Source organism: Prionailurus viverrinus, chromosome A3 (genome assembly GCF_022837055.1).
Source record: "Prionailurus viverrinus isolate Anna chromosome A3, UM_Priviv_1.0, whole genome shotgun sequence".
Classification (NCBI taxonomy): domain Eukaryota; kingdom Metazoa; phylum Chordata; class Mammalia; order Carnivora; family Felidae; genus Prionailurus; species Prionailurus viverrinus.
Genome location: NC_062563.1, coordinates 73,205,139 through 73,223,251, shown reverse-complemented (window position 1 = coordinate 73,223,251; position 18,113 = coordinate 73,205,139). Strand labels below are relative to the sequence as shown.

Genomic DNA, 18,113 nt, shown 5'->3' with positions numbered 1-18,113 from the left:
AGTTGGGGTACAGTTTTACACAAAGTATGTACTTATGCATAAAGAAATTAGGAAAAATAAGGAGTCAGTGGTTATATATTTACTGATTGATGAATGTCTATAAAATGAAAAAACTAGTTACAGAAGAATATGCATCAAGTATTCTATTTCAGTAAAAACAACCAAACCCTAAATAAATGCTTAAATAGTTTTAAGTGAAAGAGAAAGCTTCAGAAAGTATTCACAAAGCCACAGGCACAGGTGCCATCAAAGGGAGGCAAGCAGAAGGGAATGGGGCAGATTACTAGCTTAATTTTTTTTTTTATTTCTCAGCATCTTACTACTTCACTTATTACAATAATCAAAAAAGTATTACCTTGAAATCTAAAAACATTAATGAGAACAAAAATAAATTGCAAACAATAAAATGAATTAAATTGGGTATGATAAGATCCATTGTGTAGATTAAACGAGAAAACCTATGTGAAGTGTTTAGCATATTGTCTAACATTGCAAATACTCAATAAATTTTAGCTCTTTTTTATTAGGAAAAAAAAGACTACAAAGAGTAGTGGAACTTACAAAAAAAGAAGGCTTTTGAATGTGACAGGGCACTTTTTTCTATGTTACTGAATCTGATCTCTTTTGGAATACAAGGATTCATTATCATAACCATATAGCTCACAGAATACACTTTCATCAACAGCAAAAATAAAATTACAATTACATAAATAATATACTTAATAAAAAGGAGAGAGCAGCCTTTTTGCCTTGAAGTCTACTTTAAGAACTTTAAGAACCATCCAAAGGCACTATGCTTCTTCACAACTACTTTGGATAAGAGATATGTGGGCCCAGGATGCTTCTCCCAGGTTAGAAGAGACAGAACTCAATTCAAATAGACTAGAGAGTGACACTATTGTTCTTTTTGAGGGCTTGCCCAAGTGGGAAATCCATTCCTACATGTACAAATTCCATTCCCAGATCTGAGGACATCCTTTCTAGTATGCCTAAAAACATGCGAGTTGAGTTATATCCACAAACTGAATTTGGTCCATCAATATTGTTCTTACTGTCCAATGAAGCATTAAAAAAAAGTTCATAAATTGCATAAGTGCATTATTAGTCTTGCTACTTACATGGAGTTGACTTTGTCTTCGGGGCCTTGCACTTGGCCTGTCACAGTCCCTTTGCTGGTATTCTTCACCCAGCCAACCACTCCTATTTTCCTAGCCTCATCTTCTGTGTACTGGTTTCAGGAGAAAATATGAGAAACAAAATCCAACATCAAAAACTGACTGACAATTTTCTTTCCTAAAATATAGTCTATGCCAAAAATTGTGTAGCTGACCTACAATCATACCTCTGTTCACAGGAATCCTCACTTAAGTGGTATTTTTTTAGTAAATTCAACTTTCAGTAAAGACAAACACATTATAAAACAATAAACTGATAGTGGGAATTACTTCAGAAAACAGTTTCCGTGATGTGTTTTGGGATCCATAAAATTCAGTTGCATTGCCCCCATGCCTGCTAACAGTGAATTACATTGTCTGGTTCCAAAAGATGATCACTCTGAGATTTTCAATCACTGAGGAAAAATACGGAGTTATGATCAATACAAAGAATTCAATTAAAAGATTCTGATGTCTTCCATTGGCTGTGGACTTGCCACACACACGTTGTTAATTGTCTATAGATAAGTTTATTTCTCCTATTATTCTTAACAGTTTTTAAAAATTCCTTTTCTCAGTTCCAAATTCAGTTATGCTACCGGCAAATGAAAACCTAGCAACATTTTGATTTTGAACTATTGTAACTATATCATACTAAATTCTTCTAGATCTCATCTACCGGAAATTTTTAAAAATATGGTCTTCTGTTTGGAGGTCAGAGTGACCAAGAATCTATACACTCTACATCCCCAATTAAATGAAGCAATACAACCCAAGATGGTTATAGCCAGAATTTATGTTGGAGCCAGTTCTGAAAATAATAATGAAAAGAGAGAGAATCTGAACTGTGGGGGGAGGGGCTATCTCAAAACAAGGAGACTTTACTGGTTGGGAACATGTTAGAACCCTCAGAGGTTAAGAACAGACAGGTAATAAGCTAGTGACTGCCAGCTGAAATAGTAGGTAAAAACACATGCACATTTAACTTTTAGGAAAAGAGTATATTAACAAAATTAAAAAATGTAAAGCAATAAGAAGTCTTAACTTCTAAAAACCGAGAACCACTTTCTTATGCAACATGAGCATTTTTCATTTTGCAATTCAAGATACAGACATTTGCCTGGAGGGGGTTCTTCGATCCAGAACAAGGGGAAGATCCCATACTTTATATTCTATATACCAAACCAAAACATTTCATTTGATTATCCCAGTAGAAGTACTTTTGAAATTCATACAAAACATTAACTAAAAACAAGGCAGGCTGAAATGTTTTTAATAGACTACTTTTAAAAGACAGCTTTAATCAAAAACTTCAAGCAGTAATTTGGAAGAAATACAAATACTTCATTTGCTGTCAAGGATGGAAAATAAGCAGTAGGCTAGCACTAAGTAGAAAACTGCTCTATGTCTGTGAATAGAAATAACAGTAGGGAGAAAATGGCAAAAAAAAAAAAAAAAATAGTGAACAGACTTACTGACTTACCATTCTGAAGCAAACACCTGTATTAAAAAAAGATGAAAAGAAATGTCAGTTTGTCTACCTTTAAAAAAAGGTATATATTTCCTGACTTAATTTTTATCTAGTCCATTAAATAGTAAGTAAATGGAATGAACAAAACCTTTTACGTCTGAACATATTCAGAAAGTATTTTTAAAAATTGTTCTCTTTTAAAATAAAAATGAAAAAGGAAGACTATTTTTGGAGAAAGATAGTAATATTCTGAAACCAAAGAATCATGAAATGCCACACTGCATACTCATTCCATTTCAAAAAAGTAAACAAAACAAACTACTGATCACAAGGACAGTTGAGTATATTTGGCATAAAATTTATCCATCCTCAGCTTTTAGAATTTCTTCTTTAAGTGCAAGGACTAAATTCAAGTTAGAATGCAATAAAAACATTTCTGTTTCCATTTTAATTCCACATTCTGGAAAGGCAAAACTATGGGGATGGGAAACTGACGAGCTGTTGCCAAGGGCTGAAGGAAGAAGGGGTGCTGTAATGGGGCAAGAAGGAACTTTCTGGGGTGAAGGCACTGCTCTGCATCTCATCTGTGGTGAGGGTTACAGATCTGTATGCATTTTTCAAAACTCATTCAACTGTACACTAAAAAGGGTGAATGCTACTGAATTTAAATTATGCCTCAACTGAAAAAAATATTTTTTAATACATTGAGAAATCATAAGCGATAGGTCAAACAAATATTCAAAGAGGCCACAAGATAGTGCTTCCACCTACAGCAACTGAGCCTGCTTTAAAAGAGATAGAAGGGATCAATGGCTTAGATAATCTTATGTATTTTGTAAGCAGATTTATAATAACAGGGGGCATCACTTGTTTCCTGACAATAGCATATTGTGGTATCAAATGAAAATGAAGGAAAAGCATAGTAAAGCAATAAAGACAGGATACATCACAAATGGAATTTTTATAGGGCTATAAAACATAGTTTAAAAGATACATACAAAGTGAGGAGAAATGATGAGTGGCAAGTATTGATCTGAAGGGGAATCAGAAAGGCAATTTGTTAGAGAGAGGGAGGGAAAGAGAGTAGCTTGCAGACATAAAAGGAACTGGCAGAACTTTCAAAGAGAAACTTGAGCTAAACCAGGCCATGTAGAAGAGAGGGACAAAACAGGAGAGAAAACAGGCAGCACTGGTGAAAAGTGTGCAGTTGTTTTATCCTAAGCATGAGCAGATCCCAAAAAACGCTGACCAAGAAGACTTGAAGGTTTTGGTCCAGGCTGTATTGAGGATATTCCCCTGAGGTCCTTCTCAGTGAGCACCATCACCCCCCACACACACACAATGTCAGCATTATGAAAAGAAAGCCAGGCAACTGAAATAACCAGAAATGGAAAACATCTGGCCCAGCTCTTTGCTATTCAAAGAGTATTCCAATGCCCTGCAGCGCCAGCAGAACCTGAGTTTTTTAGACAATCAAATCTCAGGCCCCTCCCCAGACCTACAGAAACAGAAGCTCTGCAGGTGGAGTCCAAGAATCTGGTTTTAACATGCTCTCCAGCTGATTCTCATGCCCACTAAAGTTTAGAACCGATGGTTGGCACTACCTCAAAGAAAGGCCTGGGAAAGGTTTGAAAAGGATTTTTATTTCCGATCAAGAATTGCATCATAAAGGGGAAAAGTCTCATAGGGTCCTGCAGATCAGATGCATTTCCCAGGGACGCTGTTCAAGTTCATGTTGGTAATAAATCATGACCTTGCATAGCAATGTTGCTTCACCTATCTTACAAGTCAGCAGCACTACCTGAAAGAAGCTACAGACAATGAAAAGGCAAAAACACCTCCCCTGGTGTCAGAGCGTCCCAGGTCTCCTTAGACTGTCACTTAGCTAAATATCCAAAAACATGTCATTGCACTCCCTTTACAAATTATTTCTAGCCCCAAACTTCACTTAAGACTCACTAAAATAACAATAATAATAATAATAATAATAATAATAGTTCTGATTCAACTGTTTCTAGAAAAATGGGTAATGGTGTTTTCATGCCCTAGTCCAAATTATCATAATCTCTCAACAGCCCCCTTAACTAGCCTCTGTGCTTCTAGTTCTGCTGTCCTACAGTCTAGTCTCTATAAAACACCTACGGTGATTGTCTTAAGTAAAGTCAAATCACTTTCATCCCCAGCTTAAAACCTTGTACTGACTCCCCATTACACTCAACATAAAAGGTATCCTGGTTGCCACAGCCTGCAGACTCCCTCTGATGAGTCTGTCTACCTCTTATTTTAGGACTCCTCTCGTGGCACACTCCATTTCAGCCGAATTTGCCTCCTTTGTGCTCCTCAACATGCCAAACATATTCCTGCCTCACAGTCTTTGCATGTATCATTCCCTCTGCCTAAAATGCTCTTTCCTCTGATCTTCTCATTATTCAAGTCTCTGCACAGATATCATCTCCTTAGAAATATGTCCCCTGGCCAATTCACCTAAAACAGCAACGCACCCCATGTTTCCTGTATAGGCATAGTACTGATTACATATGACATTACAATGCATTTATTTGCTTTTTTAAAAATTTCCTGTCTTCACTGTAAGTTCTATTCTGTCTTGTTCACCACTGTGTTCCCAGAACCTAGACCAGGACTTGGCACATAGTTGTTGAATAAATGAATGAAAGACAAACCAGCTGATATATACTTAAGTGAAATATTTAACTCTCCTGTAATAATTTGTTATTAATATTGCAAATACACATATCAGCATATTGATTAGACTTTATTTCAAAGTGATGATAAATTTACTGCATTCCAGAGTTGAAAAGAATTTCAAGAATTCTGTGTTGATTCTAGCAGAACATTACCTAAATGATAATACATAGTGCTGTGAAAATTAGTAATGGGAAATTTCACTAAAATGGATTCAGGAGGTTTCAGCAGAGGGAGCTCTCATGCCCTACCACTGGTAGTCATTTGCAGACCCAACAGGAAAGGAGAGACTTGACCTTACACGTACTGGACCATGCACGTGGATACTACTTTACTACTCCAGCCCAAGAAAGAAACATTTCCTCAGCACCACCCCTGTCCCATCCAGGGCAACAGCTCAGCCAGTGAGAAGCACATTTGTAGCTCCCAGTTTACACTAGTGGACTTTCTGTTTAACAGCTTTCCCAACATACCTGTTTTCTCCTTAAAAAAATCATGTGTTCCTTTGTTGCCCAGGCTCATCTAAGGTTGTGACCCAGCTTGTTTGTCCTGACTTATAATTCTCTTTTATTCCCAAATAAATCCATTTTTGCTGGCAAAATAACTGGCAGTTTTAAAGTTAACATTACCTGTATACATACATAGTATATATGATACAAAGGATAGTGAGAAGCCACTAGATAATGCCTAAACAAAAAACAAAAAACAAAAAACAAACAAACAAAAAAAAAAACGAATACAACCACAAGAATGGAAAAGAAAGAAAATCGGTAATCTTATAGAACTTAGAGGAGCAAGATCTGGTGGTGATTTTTTTTATATTTCTATTTTTTAAAAATTTCCTTAATGTTTGTTTATTTTTGAGAGAGAGAGAGAGCGCGCACATGCGCGTGCAGGAGGTGAGGAGGGGCAGAGAAAGAGGGAGACACAGAATCTGAAGCAGGCTCCGGGCTCTGAGCTGTCAGCACAGAGCCCGACAGGGGCTCAAACCCAAGAGCTGTGAGATCATGACCTGAGCTGAAGTCAAACCCTTAGCCAACTGAGCCATCTAGGTGCACTGCTGGTAGTATTTTTAACTGTGAGTGATAAGGGCACACACATATTTATTGAACAAATCCTAAAATGCTAGAACTAAAGAACTGCCATTTAAGTGTAAGAGACGTAACTTTAGGCTAAGTTCATATTGCTTCACAAACTGGGTCAAAAATGGAAGTGTTGCCCATTACTTTAGGCAGTGACAGATGGACAAAAAAAAAAATCATAAGACTGAAATAAATCTTTCATGTGTGAAAGATTTAATGTGTACTTAACAGAAATTTAGCTTGTCTTGGTTTCTGATCTAATGTTTTGAGGTTGAAACCATGGAGATCAACGACTCTGTAATATGTCCTTCTGTGTCCCTACTTGGGAAAGAATACAGAATGTAATAATTATTCGGTTAAATTTATTTAATATATGAACATCTGTGGCAGACACTGCCAGCTGCCTACACAAAATCCATCTTTCTCTTCTACCTTTCTAACAGACTCTGATTTTACTTGGGGCAGCAACATGCCTTTCTGTATTTCCCATCTTCCTTGAAAGAGGAGTGGCCCTGAGATGTGAGACAGATTGATGCTTGAGGATTTCAGGAAAGCCCATTGACAGGACTGACTCAGCCAGGGGTTTTGCCCGTATAGCCTTTCCTCTCTCTTCCTGACTGTAGAATGAATATCATGATGGAGATATAGCAGCCTTCTTGAAACCATGAGGGAAAGGACAAGGACATTATAGTGGCCTTGACCCTGACCTGGCCCCTGAGGGAAGGGACAGGTGAGGAATGGGGAACTACTGATAAAGGGAATTGTGAGAGAGGAACCCTTTTTTGGGGTGGCAGAAGTGTTCTGGAACTAGATAGTGGTGATGGGTACAAAAATATTCAGACTATTGGAAAAATCACTGTATATTTAGTATGCTATGAACACTTTAAAAGGGTGAATTTAATATTATGTGAATTATATCTCAATCTGTCTCTATCCGTAGAACACGGGCAGTCATTCTCCAACTCTGGTCACCATACAACATCCCTGACTCTTCCTATCACTCCACAACAAAACGCTCTGGGGAACAGATCATCTTGACATACTGCAGCCAGAACTCTGGTTGAGCTCTCTCTAGATTTGATGACCTATGTCTAGAGGAGAAAGCTTCTTCACCCCTGTAATAGCTCCTTCTTTGAGAAGGAATATCTATTAGTGTGACACTCCTGACCATTCTACCCTGTCCCTACTCCTCACACACAGACTTATCTAAGTGTTACGTTTGGAAGAAGAAACAAGCATTGCCCAGGTGCTTTCTCTTCTTCCTTCTCTGGGGAGTACATTACGCTTGGGGATCATCACTTCTGCTTTGCTTGTCAGGGGAGCCCTGCCTATGCCTAGGTGAGTGTGTTTAATTCTGCAGGAGAGATTATTACAAAGTCCACCTACCTGAAGATTTCTGCTTTACTCTCTTATTTGTCAACAACTCACATAATGAAGAGAGGTATTATCCAATGGGCCCCTTAACAATAACCGTCCTTTTAAAGGCTTACAAGGAATGTGCATCAAGAGGTGGCAGGACATCCAACCCATTAACTTTGTGAAGCAGTGAACCATGCGAGAATTAACCATTCAAACCTCCATAATCCACTTTGAATTTCCTCAGAATCTTTCTGAGTCCTGATCCCTGGTTTGAAGCACGCTGTGCAACAGAGGGAGGTCCATAAAGAAAGAAAAAGCCAATGTGGAGATAGATTTTCTGCAGTTTTACAGCACTAGCTGGAACACAGCACTCTTGGGACAGGGCCTGTGTTGGAAGAGATGCTTCTATGGGCTCCCATGGCCTCTCTGCACCCCTTCCACCTCACTTGTTAAAGAGAAGGGAAGCTGATATGACACATGCAGCATTTTTTTGTTGTTGTTTTGTTTTGTTTTATTACAGACACACTGCTCTGGAAACTGGGACAGACATCAGCCCCTTTGGTTATGAAAGACTCCAAACACAATATGCTGCTGAGTCGAGGCTCGATTGGCTGTAATGATGGTGGAAAGATGTGTCAGTGAGAAACTCTGAGGTGAACATTTGCAAAGTGAATCTTACTTTAAATTCACAAAGACACACTGCTATTTAAAGAAACCATGATGAATTTTAAGCATCAGCATCCTTTCATGTAAAATCAAATTTTCATATTGTAACGTACCCCTTCATCCTGGGATCTGACTGCATGTGTCAATTTTAAATGCAGGAAGTCATCCAGTCACTACCTTACAAAGCAGCCCTTACTGATGTTAAACATCTTTATTTTTCAGAAAGACCTTCCTTTAACCTTTCACCTTCCATCCAGGGTTTGCCCCCTGGAGCCACACACCATGGCATCTTTCACATTGTTGAAATAGCTGTCACACTACCGTTTCTTCTCCAGGCCAACTATCCCCAAGCACTTTAATTTAATTGAAGACACTTTTGAAGTCCTGGCCATAAGCACAGCCATAGGGGCTATAAAAACAAGCCACCAGCTTGACCTTGAAAATACTATCCTTTTTGATTAGTGAGAGGCACAGATATGTGTACACAAATAAGTGTAGTTGGAAGCAGAATGGATTAAAGAGAAGTAAAAACAAGAAGTAGAACGGGACTATAAATGAAATGCTATAGGAAGAAAGATGAGCAAGGGAATTAGACTTAACCATATTTATGTTTCTTGGCTTTAGGGACTCAAATTTTCAACCTCTAGGACACAACTTCTTCCTGTCTACATAAGGAAAAATGTGTACATCCAAATCATGTGGTGTCTGGCAAAACTATGTAATAACTCATTCCAATTTTTATGTTAAGCAATCTTAAAGAAAATTACGTATTTCTGTAGTTATATAAGCTACTCCTATTCTAAATCTGAGTTAATATTGTCAAAAATAAACTGTTGAACTTCTAAAGCACAGGTAAACCAACAGATTGCCACAATCCATTTCTACGACTGTCATTAGTGTTCACCAAAGAGCTGGTAAAGCCTCTATACACAGCTTAATCAATTTCCCTCCCAAGTTTTCAGATTATGTTACAGTTTCAGATATAACTGTAATTAAAGATTAATAGCAACATTTTAAACCATGCCATAGTTACAAATGCTCTAAAAACACAGGTTAGTCCCCTCCCCTATCCCTGCTTCCATAGCCCCCACTGCAACAGAAATTGGTGGCAAAAAAAAAAAAAAAAAAAGAGCTTCTTGAGAACATGGAGATTAAAAAGTAGAGGATGGGAAGGGAGCAGGGAAAAGTAGCTTAACAGTGGAGAAACCTGACAAACACTTATCTCAGCCAGGTGATGGAGGCTGAGATACATACATAAATAGTAGGCACCCTTGATATGGTGTGATGAGAATTGCACTTGACCTCTGGTCTTCCACTCATCCATAACCCCAGTCTTATTATGAGAAAAATACCAGACACATTGTACGGGGGAGCTCCCTACAAAGTACCTAACCCCAAAGTACACCTCAAGACTGCCAAAATCACTGAAAACAAGGCAAGTCTATGAAACTGTCAAAGCTTAAAGAAATCTATGGAGACAAGATAACTAAATGTAAAATGATATCCTGGATGAATCCTGGAAGAGAAAGAAGACGTTAGGTAAAAACTTTAAAAATCTGAAGAAAATATAGGCTTTAGTTAATAATGATGTACCAATATTGGTTCACCAGTTGTGACAAATGTACCATACTAATATAAGATGTTAATTAAAGAAACTGAGGAGCACCTAGGTGACTCAGTTGGTTAAGTGCCCAACTTTGGCTCAGGACATGATCTCACAATTCGTGAGTTTGAGGCCACATCATGCTCGCTACTGTCAGCATCAAGCCTGCTTTGGATCCTCTGTCTCCCTCTCTCTGCCCTTCCTTGTGCAGTCTCTGTCTCTCTCTCTCTCTCTCTTTCTCTCTCAAAAATAAATAAACAGGGGCACCTGGGTGGCTCAGTGGTTGGGCGTCCGACTTCAGCTCATGGTCTGTGGGTTCAGGCCCCACGTCAGTCTCTGTGCTGACAGCTCAGAGCCTGGAGCCTGCTTCGGATTCTGTGTCTTCCTCTCTCTCTGACCCTCCCCCATTCATGGTCTGTCTCTCTCTGTCTCAAAAATAAATAAACGTTTAAAAAAATTATAAATAAATAAACAAACAAACAAACAAGCATTTGAGGGGCCAAGATGGCAGAGCAGCATGGAAGCTTTTTTTTTGCCTCTCTTGTCCCTGAAATGCAGCTAGATCAAAACTAAACCATCTTTCACACCTAGAAAACTGATTTGAGGATTGACACAACAATCTGTACAAATGGAACCACAGAACTTGGCAGATATGTGATGTGAAGAGGTGAACTGGGGGAGAGAGCAGCCACGGAGGGTAGGGCGCTGTTTTTGCTTGCAGAAAGAGGACAGAGACAGTGGGAGAGTACAGGAAAAGCATTCCCTCTCAAAGCAGCTGGAGAGAAAGAGAAAGAGTGGAAACAACAGCAAGAGACTGAACAAGAAAGGGAGAAAGGAAAAAGAGGGTTTAAATGCCTTTAAGACTCTATAAACAGGGGAGCACAGAGTCTGAAACTCTGCAGCTCACTACCTGGTGGATCTCCAGTGGGAAGGGCAAATCCCCAGGAGCAGACGATGAGGTCCTCAGAGTCCTCAGGGCCCAAGGGGAGAGGCGGTTCCCCCACTGGGAGGACATTTGGTAGAGGCTGTGGGGCCTCCCCACAGGAAAAGTTCTGAGTGGACCCTGGAGAACAGCCATGTTCACTGGTGTTGGAACAAGGACATTAAGGGTGAAGCCTGGCGCCAGATGTGTGTTGTGATTTACCATAATCCCTGAAAATGCTGCTGCTGCACGATCATGTGAACTTTTTCTGGAGCACACTGGCACCCAGCTTCAGTCTCTGAGCATCTACAGCAGCATGGTCTCACAAATGTACCAGAGGGCAGGCTGGGACACAGCCATTGCTCAGCAAGACCCTTCCCCAGGGGGTCTGAGAAGGTCAAAGGTGCAGTGCCCTCAGAAGTGAGGAGTTGGGAAACACAGCCCCATCTGAGGTAAAACTTTGGAGGGAGGTACCACCTGGCAGGCTGATGGCTTGGTAAAGGACAATGTAGAAGCAGGGAGTGGATAGAAGCTGGAGACAAAGGAAGGGTGCTTGATTGCCAGCCCCTGAGAGCACAGAGTTCTGATACTAGAGACTGAGTAGCTGGGTGACACCATTTTCACCCCTCCTGTGCATGCGTGTGCATGCCTACATGGGCCACAATGATCCACCCCAGTAAACTAAGCAGTGCCATCTAGTGGGGAATGGAGCCATTATACCAAGCCCCATATAACTGGGCCAACTGCACTCTAGGGAACACCACAAGTCTCTCCACCTGCTTAGTTTACAGACTATAAAGGGCTTCACAGCTTGACTTCTAGGGGAAACTGGGTATAATTTCAATCATATTTCATTGTTTGCTGGTTCATCTATTCAGTTTTTTTCTTTTCTTATTCTTGAATAAAGAGAAAAATTTTATTTTTATTTTGTTTTTATAAAAAAGATTTTTAATTTTTTCTACTATATTTTTTACTTCTTTGTAAATTTTTTAAATTCTATTTTACTTTCATCACTTCATTTTATACTATATTGTTGTATTCATTTCTTTTATTTTCAAATGTTTTCCTTTTTTTTCCTCTTCTTTTCTTTCTCATTTTTTCCTATGAAGCTTCTTTCTTTTTTTTTTTTTTTAATTTTTTTTTCAACGTTTATTTATTTTTGGGACAGAGAGAGACAGAGCATGAACGGGGGAGGGGCAGAGAGAGAGGGAGACACAGAATCAGAAACAGGCTCCAGGCTCCGAGCCATCAGCCCAGAGCCTGACGCGGGGCTCGAACTCACGGACCGCGAGATCATGACCTGGCTGAAGTTGGACACTTAACCGACTGCGCCACCCAGGCGCCCCATATGAAGCTTCTTTCAACAACCAGACCAAAACACACCTAAAATCTAGCATCCATTATTCGATTTTTTTGTGTGCTGTTTTTAGTTTCTTAATTTTCTTTTTTTTTTTCATTAATTCTTTCTCTTCCTTCAAAATGAAGAAACAAAGGAATTCACCCAAAAGAAAGAACAGGAAGAAGTGACAGCCAGGGACTTAATCAACACAGATACAAGTAAAATGTCTGAACCAGAATTTAGAATCACGGTAATAAGAATAATAGCTGGAGGTCAGAGGGGGGCATCTGGGTGGCTCAGTCGGTTAAGCATCTGACTTTGGCTCAGGTCATGATCTCACGGTTCTTGAGTTTGAGCCCCACATCGGGCTCTATGCTGACAGCTCAGAGCCTGGAGTCTGTTTCAGATTCTGTATCTCCCTCTCTCTCTGCCCCTCCCCCACTCACACACACACACACACACACACACTCTCTCTCTCTCTCTCTCTCTCTCTCAAAAATAAATAAATAAATAAACAATAATAAAATTTTTAAAAATAATAATAGCTGGGGTTGAAAAAAAAGCATAGAATCCCTTTCTGTGGAGATAAAAGAAATAAAATCTAGTCAGGATGAAATTAAAAATGCTATCACTGAGATGCAATCTTGAATGGATGCCATGGTGGCAAGGATGGATAAAGGAGAGCAGCGAATCTGTGATAGAGAAAACAAACTTATGGAGAATAATGAAGCAGAAAAAAAGAGGCAAAGTAAGGCAAAAAATCATGATATAAGAATTAGAGAACTCAGTGACTCATTAAAAAGGAATAACATCCTAATCATAGGGGTCCCAGAAGAGGAAGAGAGAAAAAGGAGTAGAATGTTTATGTGAACAAATCATAGTGGAAAACTTTCCTATCCTGGGGAAAGACATGAACATCAAAATCCAGGAAGCACAAAGAACTCCCATTAGATTCAACAAAAAACAACCATCAAAAAGGCATATCAAGAGTTGCGGCAAGATGGCGGCTTAGGAGGACGCTGGGCTCACCGCACGTCCTACTGATCACTTAGATTCCATCTACACCTGCCTAAATAACCCAGAAAAACCGCCAGGAAATTAGCAGAACGGAGTCGCCGGAGCCAAACGCAGACGAGAGGCCCACGGAAGAGGGTAGGAAGGGCGGCGAGGCGGTGCGCGCTCCACGGACTGGCGGGAGGGAGCCGGGGCGGAGGGGCGGCTCGCCGGCCAAGCAGAGCCCCCGAGTCTGGCTTGCAAAAGCGGAGGGGCCTGACGGACTGTGTTCCCACAACAAGCACGACTTAGCGTCTGGGAGGTCATAAGTTAACAGCTCTGCTCGGAAAGCAGGAAGGCTGGAGGACAAAGGGAGGGAGAGCTGCTGAGCCCCCTGACAACGGAGCTCAGTTTGGTGGGGAACAAAGGCACTCGCCAGCGCCATCTCCCCCGCCCATCCCCCAGCCGAAATCCCAAAGGGAACCGGTTCCTGCCAGGGAACTTGCTCGCTCCGCGCAAACACACAACTCTGCGCTTCTGTGGAGCCAAACCTCCTGCAGCGGATCTGACTCCCTCCCGCTGCCACAGGGCCCCTCCTGAAGTGGATCACCTAAGGAGAAGTGATCTAAGCCTGCCCCTCCTGCCCCCGAGCACCTTGCCTACCCACCCCAGCTAATACGCCAGATCCCCAGCATCACAAGCCTGGCAGTGTGCAAGTAGCCCAGACGAGCCACACCACCCCACAGTGAATCCCACCCCTAGGAGAGGGGAAGAGAAGGCACACACCAGTCTGACTGTGGCCCCAGCGGTGGGCTGGGGGCAGACATCAGGTCCGATTGCGGCCCCACCCACCAACTCCAGTTATACACCACAGCACAGGGGAAGTGCTCTGCAGGTCCTCACCACGCCAGGGACTATCCAAAATGACCAAGCGGAAGAACTCCCCTCAGAAGAATCTCCAGGAAATAACAACAGCTAATGAGCTGATCAAAAAGGACTTAAATAACATAACAGAAAGTGAATTTAGAATAATAGTCATAAAATTAATCGCTGGGCTTGAAAACAGTATACAGGACAGCAGAGAATCTCTTGCTACAGAGATCAAGGGACTAAGGAACAGTCACGAGGAGCTGAAAAACGCTTTAAACGAAATGCATAACAAAATGGAAACCACCACAGCTCGGCTTGAAGAGGCAGAGGAGAGAATAGGTGAACTAGAAGATAAAGTTATGGAAAAAGAGGAAGCTGAGAAAAAGAGAAAAAAATCCAGGAGTATGAGGGGAAAATTAGAGAACTAAGTGATACACTAAAAAGAAATAATATACGCATAATTGGTATCCCAGAGGAGGAAGAGAGAGGGAAAGGGGCTGAAGGGGTACTTGAAGAAATAATAGCTGAGAACTTCCCTGAACTGGGGAAGGAAAAAGGCATTGAAATCCAAGAGGCACAGAGAACTCCCTTCAGACGTAACTTGAATCGATCTTCTGCACGACATATCATAGTGAAACTGGCAAAATACAAGGATAAAGAGAAAATTCTGAAAGCAGCAAGGGGTAAACGTGCCCTCACATATAAAGGGAGACCTATAAGACTCGTGACTGATCTCTCTTTTGAAACTTGGCAGGCCAGAAAGAATTGGCACAAGATTTTCAGGGTGCTAGACAGAAAAAATATGCAGCCGAGAATCCTTTATCCAGCAAGTCTGTCATTTAGAATAGAAGGAGAGATAAAGGTCTTCCCAAACAAACAAAAACTGAAGGAATTTGTCACCACTAAACCAGCCCTACAAGAGATCCTAAGGGGGACCCTGTGAGACAAAGTCCCAGAGACATCACTACAAGCATAAAACATACAGACATCACAATGACTCTAAACCCGTATCTTTCTATAATAACACTGAATGTAAATGGATTAAATGCACCAACCAAAAGACATAGGGTATCAGAATGGATAAAAAAACAAGACCCATCTATTTGCTGTCTACAAGAGACTCATTTTAGACCTGAGGACACCTTTAGATTGAGAGTGAGGGGATGGAGAACTATTTATCATGCGACTGGAAGCCAAAAGAAAGCTGGAGTAGCCATACTTATATCAGACAAACTAGACTTTAAATTAAAGGCTGTAACAAGAGATGAAGAAGGACATTATATAATAGTTACAGGGTCTATCCATCAGGAAGAGCTAACAATTATAAATGTCTATGCACCGAATACCGGAGCCCCCAAATATATAAAACAATTACTCATAAACACAAGCAACCTTATTGATAAGAATGTGGTAATTGCAGGGGACTTTAATACACCACTTACAGAAATGGATAGATCATCTAGACACACGGTCAATAAAGAAACAAGGGCCCTGAATGAGACATTGGATCAGATGGACTTGACAGATATATTTAGAACTCTGCATCCCAAAGCAACAGAATATACTTTCTTCTCGAGTGCACATGGAACATTCTCCAAGATAGATCATATACTGGGTCACAAAACAGCCCTTCATAAGTTTACAAGAATTGAAATTATACCATGCATACTTTCAGACCACAATGCTATGAAGCTTGAAATCAACCACAGAAAAAAGTCTGGAAAACCTCCAAAAGCATGGAGGTTAAAGAACACCCTACTAACGAATGAGTGGGTCAACCAGACAATTAGAGAAGAAATTAAAAAATATATGGAAACAAACGAAAATGAAAATACAACAATCCAAACGCTTTGGGACGCAGCAAAGGCAGTCCTGAGAGGAAAATACATTGCCATCCAGGCCTATCTCAAGAAACAAGAAAAATCCCAAATACAAAATCTAACAGCACACCTAAAGGAACTAGAAGCAGAACAGCAAAGGCAGCCTAAGCCCAGCAGAAGAAGAGAAATAATAAAGATCAGGGCAGAAATAAACAATATAGAAACTAAAAAAACTGTAGAGCAGATCAACGAAACCAAGAGTTGGTTTTTTTGAAAAAATAAACAAAATTGACAAACCTCTAGCCAGGCTTCTCAAAAAGAAAAGGGAGATGACCCAAATAGATAAAATCATGAATGAAAATGGAATTATTACAACCAATCCCTCAGAGATACAAACAATTATCAGGGAATACTATGAAAAATTATATGCCAACAAATTGGACAACCTGGAAGAAATGGACAAATTCCTGAACACCCACACTCTTCCAAAACTCAATCAGGAGGAAATAGAAAGCTTGAACAGACCCATAACCAGCGAAGAAATTGAATCGGTTATCAAAAATCTCCCAACAAATAAGAGTCCAGGACCAGATGGCTTCCCAGGGGAGTTCTACCAGACGTTTAAAGCAGAGATAATACCTATCCTTCTCAAGCTATTCCAAGAAATAGAAAGGGAAGGAAAACTGCCAGACTCATTCTATGAAGCCAGTATTACTTGGATTCCTAAACCAGACAGAGACCCAGTAAAAAAAGAGAACTACAGGCCAATATCCCTGATGAATATGGATGCAAAAATTCTCAATAAGATACTAGCAAATCGAATTCAACAGCATATAAAAAGAATTATTCACCATGATCAAGTGGGATTCATTCCTGGGATGCAGGGCTGGTTCAACATTCGCAAATCAATCAACGTGATACATCACATTAACAAAAAAAAAGAGAAGAACCATATGATCCTGTCAATCGATGCAGAAAAGGCCTTCGACAAAATCCAGCACCCTTTCTTAATAAAAACCCTTGAGAAAGTTGGGATAGAAGGAACATACTTAAAGATCATAAAAGCCATTTATGAAAAGCCCACAGCTAACATCATCCGCAACGGGGAAAAACTGAGAGCTTTTTCCCTGAGATCAGGAACACGACAAGGATGCCCACTCTCACCGCTGCTGTTTAACATAGTGCTGGAAGTTCTAGCATCAGCAATCAGACAACAAAAGGAAATCAAAGGCATCAAAATTGGCAAAGATGAAGTCAAGCTTTCGCTTTTTGCAGATGACATGATATTATACATGGAAAATCCGATAGACTCCACCAAAAGTCTGCTAGAACTGATACATGAATTCAGCAAAGTTGCAGGATACAAAATCAATGTACAGAAATCAGTTGCATTCTTATACACTAACAATGAAGCAACAGAAAGACAAATAAAGAAACTGATCCCATTCACAATTGCACCAAGAAGCATAAAATACCTAGGAATAAATCTAACCAAAGATGTAAAGGATCTGTATGCTGAAAACTATAGAAAGCTTATGAAGGAAATGGAAGAAGATTTAAAGAAATGGAAAGACATTCCCTGCTCATGGATTGGAAAAATAAATATTGTCAAAATGTCAATACCCAAAGCTATCTACACATTCAATGCAATCCCAATCAAAATTGCACCAGCATTCTTCTTGAAACTAGAACAAGCAATCCTAAAATTCATATGGAACCACAAAAGGCCCCGAATAGCCAAAGGAATTTTGAAGAAGAAGACCAAAGCAGGAGGCATCACAATCCCAGACTTTAGCTTTTACTACAAAGCTGTCATCATCAAGACAGCATGGTACTGGCACCAAAACAGACACATAGACCAATGGAATAGAATAGAAACCCCAGAACTAGACCCACAAACGTATGGCCAACTCATCTTTGACAAAGCAGGAAAGAACATCCAATGGAAAAAAGACAGCCTCTTTAACAAATGGTGCTGGGAGAACTGGACAGCAACATGCAGAAGGTTGAAACTAGACCACTTTCTCACACCATTCACAAAAATAAACTCAAAATGGATAAAGGACCTACATGTGAGACAGGAAACCATCAAAACCTTAGAGGAGAAAGCAGGAAAAGACCTCTCTGACCT

At 40.2% G+C, this 18,113-nt stretch overlaps 1 protein-coding gene across 3 annotated transcripts in view; it reads right to left on the bottom strand.

Moving 5' to 3' along the window:
• The window catches only part of ACYP2 (acylphosphatase 2), a 190,388-nt gene that overhangs the window by 160,614 nt on the left and 11,661 nt on the right, over positions 1-18,113 (bottom strand). For all 3 annotated transcript variants that reach the window (XM_047851170.1, XM_047851169.1, XM_047851168.1), the window contains exons 2-3: positions 2,638-2,654; positions 1,119-1,228 (exon numbers count right to left, since the gene is read on the bottom strand). In XM_047851170.1, coding sequence (XP_047707126.1) covers positions 1,119-1,228; positions 2,638-2,654 — 127 coding nt within the window. The remainder of the gene's footprint in view (positions 1-1,118; positions 1,229-2,637; positions 2,655-18,113) is intronic.